Raw genomic sequence first — 11,327 nt, 5'->3', positions numbered from 1 at the left:
GGGTAGTTTATGCAGTAAGAGTGACCTGCCCTTATATTCAAAAGATGGAACAAATGGTAACAATTGTAACAGGTCAAAGTGTTCTCAACAATTTTAAACTAGGCCTAAATTAAAATATTGTTTGTTTGCCCTTAGCCGACCGACCCTCGAAAATTAGCCCAGCTCAAAATATTTTATTCCATTTTTCAATAACATTTTTTTTATTGTCAATAAAAAATTCCAGACGTACTAATACATTTTGTTCCATGAAGCATAAGTATGTAAGTATGTACATGAACTTATTGATCTTTTTTTATTTTAATAGTACATGTAATTTGATTTGAAGTCAAGAAGAAAAAAATAAAATATGCTTCCTACCTACCTACCCATTCCTAAAAATCTGGGTTGGTAAATGGCCAACAAACATATTTTTAATTTTGGCCCTAGGATAAAGTAAATGAATACATTATTTGCATGCATTTTACCAATGTAAGGAAACAACCATTATTTCTGCTCAATGATACATACATCATTATCTTAATATTTTTCTTCAACGGGGAAAGATATTGTAGTACCCTATGTTAAAAATAAACTAGATATAAAATGCAATATGTACACTTTTATGTGAAACATTTATTTTTAAAGTCCCCAAAACATTTTTACTTAAGGTATAGAGCTTCTTAAGATTTGTGCAGAGCAAACTTTGCAAAAGTCACCTCTTCTGTTAAAATATTCCTACTCTTGTTTTAATAACATTTAAATGGTTGTAATGAAGTTTGTCATTCAAATACACTATGTCACTTTCCCTCTTACTTCATTCACAGTGTTCTTTTCTTCAGATTTATGTTTCTCATAAAGTTTTCTGATCTGCATCATTAATTCCTCCACCCCTGTCTGTTTGGCAGCAGAAATAGCAATAACAGGTAAGTCCACATTGGCTTTTAACACCTCCAGATTTTTCTCCGCCACACTTAGATCCACCTTGTTGGCCACGATCAAATTAGGTCTCGTGGAGAGTCCCTCTTGGTACTGTTCCAGTTCGTACTGTAGGGCCCTGAACTGGGTCCAGGGCTCGGTGTAGGACAGGTCAATCACATAGAGGAGACAGGCACAGCGGTGTATGTGTTGTAGAAAGGAGAAGCCCAAGCCCAGGTTCTTGTGGGCTCCCACGATCAGGCCCGGGATGTCTGCAACTGATCAATAGAAACAACAAATACAGCTGAACTTTTTTTATCTCGAATTTTGATATCTTGAATACCATGTTCATGTATATGTCAAATTGAGTTTAAATTCCCAACCAAGTTTCCTCTATGTATTTTAGCTTTGAAATTTATAATTTTCATAAATTAAATGCCCATGTTACTGAGAAAGTATGAGCAGAGGGTTTCATTCGAATCCTGATTTAAATCAATTACAGTCAAACCTGATTACCTCTTACTCAATGCAGCTCAGAAAAACTTTTGAGATAGTTGATGATTTCAAAAGTTTATATGAAAACTAATTATCAGTACTAAGGGAAATAACTCTAGCTTACGTTTTCATCAAGATCGAAATATTATTGGTGTAATAGATGTACAAAATCATTTGAGAATCAATGTTCTTACCTGTAATTTGCTCATGGTCTGAATACTCCATGATCCCAACATATGGGTTTCGTGTTGTGAAGGGATATGCTGCTACTTTAGGTTTAGCTCTAGTAACAGCCCTCAGAAGAGTGGATTTTCCAGCATTTGGAAATCCTATCTGTAAATAAGGAAATATGAATGAATTGAACAAATGTGGATTAACAATATCTGGAGAAAAAATTAAAATTGATTGGTTTAGTTCTCAAATCCTCAGATCCTCTAAAACGGAATATTTTCATCTTATTGATAATAAAAGGTAATGGTGATCTAAATTCCTAAAATATAAGTCTTGGATGATGAATTTGTTCAATAGACAAAAATTTTGTACCAGTTTTAAATCCTAGAGAGTGATAAAACAAGCTTAAGGTTATTTATCCTGACTAACCAGGCCAATGTTAGCCATTGTTCTCAGTTCTACTCTCAGGCGGTGATGCTCTCCCTTGCCTCCTTTCTCCGCTATGGTGGGGGCTCTGTTTTCATTGGACAGGAAGAATTGGTTGCCCTTTCCCCCCACTCCTCCCCTCCCTGCTACATAGTAGTCTCCATCACACTCCAGGTTAGCGAGTTCCTGACCATTCATTGAGCTGATCACTGTTCCCATGGGAACCTATCAAAATACCAAAATCTCTAACTCAGAAATCAAACATTCTTTCAAAATTATTAATGACAATTTATTATGATTTCTAATTTAAAATGTTTTTTTTTTATAACATTAAAACACTTTAACCAGAAATAAATAAATGCTGGATTGTAGATTATAAAACAAACAAATATTATTTAAAAAAAAAAAAACTACATGTACATGTTAAACAGTGTTAGATACAGTATATTCAATAATATAATGTTTCTAACTTTACAGGAACTATTTATTTACTTTGATGTATGTGTGATCTACAGAGGCACCATGGCAGTTTTGTGATTTTCCAGCTATTCCTTTGTCAGCTCTGATGTCTGAAGATAAATGATTCAATGATTTCTCTGTACTGGAGGCTGAAATGGGAAGGTAAATCTAAGGGGTTAAAATATTCTAGTATCAATTAAAATTGCAAATAAATGTGGAATAAATTTATGAGTACCTCAATGCAAGCCCTGTTCAAAAGCTTTAAAAATCCCTAATGTTATATTCAATCAATTTCATTTTGAATTTAATTTCAATGAAAACAAGATGTGTTTGCCAAACACTGATGCCCCCGTATGACAAGGATAAACTTTCTCAAATGCAAATCAAATATGTTGGTATCCAAAGTAGGGCCTTCTAACAAGAAATACAATTGTGAAAAATATGAAAGCCCTGGCGCCACGTGTTCAAAAGTTATGGCCAAGGTTAAAGTTTTTTTAAAGGTAGGTCAAACTCCAAGGTCAAGGTCAAAGTTGTTGGTTTCTAAAGAAAGGTCTTGTCATATGGGTTACATATGTGAAGTATAAAAGCCTTAGTCTGAACTATTCAAAAGCTATGGCCAATATTCAAGTATTTTTTTAAAGTAAGTCAAATTTGGTGGTACTCAAAGAAAGGTCTGTCACAAGGAATACACCTGTGAAATATGAAAGCCACTGCCCCCATGACCCAGTTTAAAGTTATGGGCAAGGTTAAAGTTTTTTCAGAAAACAGACGGACAGACAAGGCAAAATATATATACCCCTGAATCTTCAATTACGGGGGCATATAAAAATCATTTCAGGCTGAAATCATTATGACTGTGCTTTTCTGCATGAATTCTTTTTTACAGCACAAATATATTATACTTGTACATAGTAATAAATTCCCATGACAATTATATTAGAAGAGAGATCATCAGTCAGTTTTGCTTAAAATTGCTATATCCATGATTTTTTTTCTCTGAATAAAAACTGACACATAAAATAGTAGACAAACAGTTTCCTTTTTATTTGCAAGAATGATATCTAGAACACCTCATTTGTAATTTATTAATTCTTTAAGTTAAAAATCCTCACCTACGAATATAACGTGTCCCCCATTCCCCCCATCTCCTCCATCAGGCCCAGCAAATTCTTTCCTGGGAATTTTTGCAAATGACATACAACCATCTCCACCATCACCCCCATATACCTGCACCTCTTTATAATCGACAAAATGTTTAGCCTGAAAAAAAGGTAAGTCATTCAACAAAATCATAATTATTTCAAATTTATAAAAATAAAATCAGGTTTAAAGGGATAAACTTGTATCGAAATGAATGATATGAAAAAAAAATTACATGTCTCCGAATTTTCAATTAAGGAGGCATACAAAGTCAATGTTTTGATGAATTTTACAATTTTGTTCAACCTCTACCTCATTGGTGATGCCTTTCTTTGTTCGGGGCAATAATGGTTTGTATGATGAAAACGCAGCGATGAGGTTCTTTTCAAAACACTTCTTCAACAACTTTAATTTACTATATGAAAATGATTTTAAAGTAAAGCGTCGTAAAATTTTCATTTTTTTTTCAACATTACAATGAAAATAACCGAGTAAATTCGAAATGACAGGTGCTTTGAGATAAGTCGTACGTAATCCTATTCTGCTTTCAAAAAATATTTTTAATCATGAGCATTTCTATTTTTTAAAGATGTTATTTTTTCTTTAAATATTGAGAGCAAGTAAATCATTCATAAAATCTATTCCACAGTTGGACTCAAATGTTTTTATTACATTTATTTTCTATAAATCAATGAACGAGTTAACTTTCAACATATAAGTATGGGGTAAAACAAGTCCCAATGATAAATGAATGCAGAAGTCTCCGAGGCCTTAAAATAGATCATATAGTATATGCATCAATGTTCAAACGTGTTATATAAGTTTTTTGAACAAAATATTTGAATAAGACCACATATCAGCCGGTATTTCAGTTATTTATTTGGTTTCAGACAAATTACCCATATCTCAGGCATTTACTGCGTGACTAGAATCAGACCAGGGTCAAAGTTGACCAAGATGGTTGTGAAAACTGAGGAAGAGGTTATCCAAAACTCTATGACAGAGGATGATCCGAATTCAAATTCGGAGGCAGCTTCAAGTAAACAACCAAGATGGGGCCCACAGCATGCAGGTGCCAAAGAGTTGGCCTCTCATTACTCCAAAGGTAAGCCTTAGGAAGTTGCTTGACCAGTACCTTGACGACCGGTGTATTATGAAACTTTTTTTTTCGTTATGAAAAGGGAAGTTTTTATGTTTTGATAGAAAGAAAACCTGTATCTTTTTCTTTCTGTTTATATACAATCAATTTTTGCCAACCACACCCAGATTTCAAGTATTTTATTATTTGGGACCAAAAATAGATTTTCAAGTACATTGCCCACAAGCAGGTGGGGCTCATCAGGTGCATAGTCAAAATTCACTTGCCCAACCTGAATTTTTACTTTCCCCACTATAAACTTAAAGTGGTTTGACACTTACATTTATTTAAAGATAAATTGAAGTAATCTCCCTATCTTGTTCTCTATGGAAACCTTGGATTACTTTTTGGTTAGTTAAGATTTTTTTTTAATGAAAGCTAACCAGTATTTCCATTACTAACATGACTAACTTAGTTACAGTAGACATTGTTCAATATACATTCGTATTTTATTTTTCAGGGAAAAGGGTACAAGAAACTATATGTTTAACTGTTAGTATTGCATTGATGGCCTTTAACCTGAGTGCCCTGGTGCTTCACTTCAAAGTAGAAAATTGGTACATGGTCCTGATCTGCTCATGTGAGTACAATAAATGACTTCCAACTATTGAGTTACTGTAGAAGCACAAATTTTCACCTAAAATAGTTTTGTGGACATTTCATTTTGTTGTTTTGAAAGTAACCTTATCAGTATATAGTCTTATGAAAATTCTGTGTGTGATTCAATTTTGTCAATATAATAATACTTGATATCGTGATTACTTAACTTAGCGGAACTCTTTTGCAATGGAGGTAGGAAACGTCTGCTGGATTGGGGCAAATGTGCTATTGAATACAATGTAAGATCGATCATTGTAAAATTTATAAGGACAAATAATTAAAAAAATCCTGGCGGAATACCTTGCTGAACAATCGCTGAACCAACCTAATTAATTTTTGAGAGGAGCTAGTCCTAAAATGTTACATTTTGTACGATATTTTTAACTAAGTGGACTCTTCTTATTAAATTTTCATTGAAAATCGTTATATTGTAAAGCTGATAAAATTTTCTAAACTTTCCTTATTTGACAGTCTACTCTTTGGAGTTCAATTCTTGGCAATACATTTTACGTTCGGCATAAAATTGTTCAAATCATTTGATTGTCACTACTGTAAACAATGCCATGTGCCCCAGTAATCTCGCGAGATTTAGAGCTTTCTCAACTCCCCCTCAAAAGATTGGTAGTAAGTTAGATAACTGCGAGGTACTCACAATATTACAAATTATTGTTTACAGCTAAATAAATGAAATTTAATCCTCGATGAATATTTCTGCTTTTACATATTGTAAAATAATAAAAAAATTAATTCTGTTAAATACCAATCTAATTGATAAAATCAAATCTTCCATCCACTCGTGGTTTTACTATACATCACGTGAACATATAGAAATCTGGTGGGCAGATGTAAAGTTTAACTTTAATTAGAGTGTTCTGTTGACATTTACTGTTAGTTATGTATATATATGTAATTCGATCATCTGTTGAGATAACAATTCAGAAATTTGCATTCATATGTTTTTAATTGATTATGAAGATTTTTTTTTTGCAGTGTTAGGAATAGTGGTGGCTGACTTCTTTAGTGGACTGGTTCACTGGGGAGCAGACACCTGGGGCTCCATAGAAATCCCGGTCATTGGCAAGGTAGCTGCTTTTAAATAACTTACTAGAAATAGCAGATCCCCCCACTCTTTTGCAAAAGTTTGGGTAAATGAAATCTCATTTTTCCTCACCTGTAACAAAGCCATGACCTTTGACTTCACAAACTTGATCTTCAAGTTTGAAACTATTATATTTTTCACTTATTATTTTACTTATCCTTTCAGGCCTTTATCCGTCCTTTTAGGGAGCATCATATAGACCCCACCTCCATCACGAGACATGATTTTATAGAAACCAACGGTGATAATTTTGCCGTCGTAGTCCCCTTTCTGGGTCACATGGCCTACAAGTTCGTCACGCTGTCTCCAGAGGAAATTGACAAGACGTACAACTGGGAGTGCTTTGTGTTTTTACTGGCCATCTTTGTCAGTTTGACCAATCAGGTACACATATGACTTCAAGCTTTCAATGCTGTTCACTCTCTTGTGCTGGTTTTAAGATTGTTGCGTAATATAATTGAATAATAATACAGTAAAACTTGTTTAGTACGAACACGGATATCGTGAATTCACGGATATAGCGTAAAATATATATATTTTGGATCCCCAACTAAATGAATTTAATGAATTTCTTATACGGATACAACGAATTTCGGAAATAGTGAAGTAATTTCATAGTTCCCTTTGACTTTGTTATAACAGAGTTTTACTGTAAACATAATAAATACAGTGTTCCATTGTATTTTCTGTCTATCTATCCATTCTAACATTAACGTAAAGTACCTCGTATATGCAATGTGAACAAATTTCAGAAATATGGAGAAACAATTTTTCTAGGTTGTAAAGGAAAAAAATTCTTCTCTGTAGTTTTTGTCATACACCAACTCTATTAAAATTACAGCTATCACAGGGGCTGGATATTTTTTAATCTTGTTAACAATTTTTCATTTTTCTCTGTTTAGTTTCACAAGTGGTCTCATACCTATTTTGGATTACCCAAGTGGATAACTTTTCTACAAGACGCGCACATTATCCTACCGAAAAAGCACCACCGAATCCACCATGTGGCACCCCACGAGACCTATTTCTGTATCACCACGGGCTGGCTCAATTATCCACTAGAAAAAATAGGCTTCTGGACATCTCTAGAAGACTTGATTGAAAGATCCACTGGGAATAAACCAAGGGCGGATGACTTCAAGTGGGCCCAGAAATGTCAATGATGATAATTTAGATAAGATATATATTTTTGAATTTATATGCTGTATTTATAAGGGGGAGACAAATATGTGTTACCAATCTGGGTTTGATGTACCTGTGTCACAGAACCAATCATTTTTGAGGAGAACAACCAAGATCCTGGTAATGTGTAGTTTTTGTATTCTTTTACAAGCAAAAAGAAAAAATCAATTATAAAATTGTACTTTTTACATGTCTTGTAGTTTTTTTCTTTGCATTTTTATTCCTTTTCATTTGTATGTGTATCCAAATAGACCAAGTTTGTTTAATGATTTTGAACTTTACTATTTTATGATTTTGAACTTTACTATTTAAATTATTAGACCCTGGAAGATGTGCAATAGCAGAAGGGAGAACTGTTTCTGTGTTGCTTTTAGTGTGTGTAGACCACTGATTTGTGTATTTATAAAATGATACAAGGATTTTAGATTTTTATCCATGTTTTATATAAAAATTGACTTTGTTAGTCTTATTTTAAATAACATTAAGTTCAAGTTTCTATGTTATCTTAGATTATATTTAATGGAAATATTAGCTTGATTTTTGGCACATTTATTAATAATTAATCTATCATGTCCATTCAACCCTTCCCTCTTTAATTGAAAGAGTAATGATCTGACTTGTTTATGTAGTGATGTATAATGATAGCTTCACTCTTTTTATCTCCTTCTAACATACATGTAGATTGGGGACAGATTTGTTGACTTTTTGACTTATATAACTTGAAGTGTTTGTTTATCAGGTGTTATATTTTCTGTAAACAAGGTAAAGTACACTAGGGCGGTCATTGTTCAAATCAACACGAGATACAGTTAAAAGGACATGCTTTCTGTTTTGTCTGGTTTGTGCACGTATTTATTATTTTATTTGAGTACAATGTTTAGTGTCATTAAATGTTGCGTAGTACATGTACTTGATACATGTGTAATTAAGAGGCATATATTTTTTTGGCGGTTACATATTATAGCCTTCTTAGATAGAGTTTATATAATTTATAAAGCAACATCAAGTTTTATATAGGTCATAATTAAAGGCTGGTATATTTATTATGGCTTATTCATACCGGTATTTTTTACATTATGAGGAAGATGTATAGATTCCGGGTTCAGCTCACAGATAATTCAAATTTATGTTATTGTGCAGAAGTTTTATCATGGGTACAAAACATAAATGATTATTTAAGCCCGTTATGCATAAATTATCCCATGTTTCCCACTATTGTTGATGTCCTTGGCATACTATACTAACTGGACAGTGATTCCTTATATTTCCATTTCATTGTGAAATAAAACTGTAGATTTAGACTTTAAAAATGCAGACATAGATTTAAATTACACGAGGATTCCCATCCCAATTTCAATAGTCCTTGCCCACCACAGATGCGCACGATATTTGCATGCATATTAGGCCTCCTTAGCTCCTGACCTATTGACCTGCCTAATTTACATTCCGGTAAAATTATCAAGAAATTAACTCCGCTAACTTTCAAAGAGTTATTACAGAGAGTAAAATTAGAAATGGAAATATTTATCCATCTCTTTATGACATGCAAACAGAAAGTAATTCATTGATAAGTTTTGTATTGTTTGACTTAAATGGAATGCAAAAGATGATCATGGACGAAATTTGCTTAATGTAGGTACTAAAAAAGGGAAAATTGTTGTCACCAATAAGATGTTACTTTTAAATGCTGATATTAAAAACATGTTTATGTTATATAGCTTGTGGGTATTAATGTGAACAAATCTATTATGGATCATGTGTACCTGTAATTTTGACTCTCTATGTTGTATTTTCTTTAATTTACATGATTTTTGTGTTGTATGCCTGTAAACTTGATTTTTTTTTTTCTTACTAAAATATTTTTCAGTTCAAAGCAGAAAAATCAAATAAGCTTCTTAAAAATTCAAAGATGTCTACAAAAATAAAATCTTTGTTGCTTTTTCACATACTTTTTTAAATGACATATCATGCCTTCTATGTTAAAACTACTAATTTAAATGTTCATCTTAGAATGTTTCATTGCACACCATTTTTACTGTACCATACAAGGGAGGTAATGGACTGTTATTCTCAAGATTTTCGAACCTTGTTTACTTGTATCAAAATTTAAAAGAATCCTACAGAAGCAGTAGTGGATATGTGAAGTTTGTATAATTTTTTTTTCATATTGGAGGAGTATTTGCAGAGACCAGTATACAACAGCTTACAGTGTAGGAGCCATACATGTATAAATTATTTTCCTTGAATGTGTGCCTTGCTTTCTTGTTGTCAGTATAAAATGAACAAATAGGGTAACAGTTGTGTTGTTTTCTTTTTATTCACTTCATCCACTATGCCCCATGTAGGGGCATCAGGCTGCCACTTCCTTCAGAGCAGTGTTAAGTCTGTCTCTGCAACTTAGAAGTACTGTAAACAATGCCTTCTTGTCTATTTGAAGTGCATGCTAATATATGATTAAAACAAATACAGATTGAATGATGTAGGTTCAAAATGGGTTACCATATTTTATGACTATGCTAATCAGTTGATTAGAAAGATTAGGCTAAATTCTGAGTGTGCTAATTAATGTATGATTACCCTTGGGTTCTTTTAATATTTTCACCTGTGTAACCAGCTCTCTAAACATGCTCTTGTGCCTTTTCCATCGGGTGATCGAGGCTCATTTCCTGCATCCCAGGTTACAAAGTTTTAAAGTAACTTAATGCCCAAGAGAAGCATGGATGTCTGGCTTATTAGCTCACAGCCGATGCTTTTCTTCACATTTTGTCTACTTTTCATTTTTTCGAAGTGCCAATTTTAATCAAACTTGGTACAAAGCATAATATATGATTAAAACAAATACAAAAATAGATTGAATGATGTAGGTTCAAAATGGGTTACCGTATTTTATGAACAAATCTTTAAAAATCTTCTTCTCAAGAACTAATCAGTTGATTAGAAAGATTGGGCTAAATTCTGAGTGTGCTTTTAATTAAATATATAGATCTTTAAAAATCTTCCTAGGGTTCTTTTAATATTTTCACCTGTGTAACCAGCTCTCTTTAAAAATCTTCATGCTCTTGTGCCTTTTCCATGACGGGTGACAATCCAAGTTTTACATAGAAATATATAGGAAAAATCTTTAAAAATCTTCTTCTGCACTCCCAGGTTACAAAGTTTTAAAGTTTTAAAATCATAAAGGGGAAGGGGGTAATGATAGGTATAGCCAAGAGAACCCAAGTTACTCAGGTGGATGTCTGGGCCTCTTGTCTGTTTCATTGTACCAGCCAGGTTTCAGATGCTGCATTTTGAACCAACATTTTTCTATAAGAATGACCAGGTTTCATTCCCAAGGAACTCTTAAGCCCTTTGGTGACCAAACTTGCATGGAAAATACATTTAGGGATGTTTTTAGGGAGGTATTTTTCATCATTTGTGTAAGAAGAGGTTTACACATTAAAAGTATTGCACACAGGTCCTTCATTTAGTGGAACTCTTCAACTCCAGGGAAGAACCCAATAAAGTTCAAACTACATTGCGTATGACCTTAATCTGAAGTGATAGCAATGATAGCAATTTCTGCTCCACTGACGTCTTGTGGAATAACGTACGAGATCCTTCTATAAACTTTTGTTTCATTAATTCACTTTTAACAGTGAAAAATTCATCACAGATTAGAATCTAAAATTCTTTTAGCAATAATTTTTCTTCTACGAGTTGATTTCCGATATAATAAGTAAGAAT

The 11,327-nt window shown here is 33.0% G+C and overlaps 2 protein-coding genes across 2 annotated transcripts; one reads left to right on the top strand and one right to left on the bottom strand.

The window, feature by feature from the left end:
• Positions 1–315: 315 nt before the first annotated feature.
• On the bottom strand, positions 316–4,102 carry LOC134231365 (mitochondrial ribosome-associated GTPase 2-like). The gene is made up of 6 exons (XM_062713324.1): positions 3,898–4,102; positions 3,558–3,705; positions 2,479–2,594; positions 1,990–2,211; positions 1,584–1,722; positions 316–1,172 (listed from the first exon to the last, which is right to left on the bottom strand). The coding sequence occupies exons 1-6, from the start codon at positions 4,042–4,044 to the stop codon at positions 772–774; spliced, it is 1,173 nt and encodes a 390-aa protein (XP_062569308.1). The 5' UTR covers positions 4,045–4,102; the 3' UTR covers positions 316–771.
• On the top strand, positions 2,516–7,978 carry LOC134231366 (plasmanylethanolamine desaturase 1-like). Its single transcript, XM_062713325.1, has 6 exons — positions 2,516–2,607; positions 4,476–4,690; positions 5,184–5,303; positions 6,314–6,405; positions 6,588–6,806; positions 7,325–7,978. The coding sequence occupies exons 1-6, from the start codon at positions 2,600–2,602 to the stop codon at positions 7,583–7,585; spliced, it is 915 nt and encodes a 304-aa protein (XP_062569309.1). The 5' UTR covers positions 2,516–2,599; the 3' UTR covers positions 7,586–7,978.
• Positions 7,979–11,327: the final 3,349 nt, after the last annotated feature.

The sequence above is a fragment of the Saccostrea cucullata genome, unplaced genomic scaffold (assembly GCF_032062105.1).
Source record: "Saccostrea cucullata isolate Sc308-1 unplaced genomic scaffold, CSIRO_AGI_Scuc_v1 ctg104, whole genome shotgun sequence".
Classification (NCBI taxonomy): Eukaryota; Metazoa; Mollusca; class Bivalvia; order Ostreida; family Ostreidae; genus Saccostrea; species Saccostrea cuccullata.
This window is presented reverse-complemented; position numbering and strand designations above follow the sequence as displayed.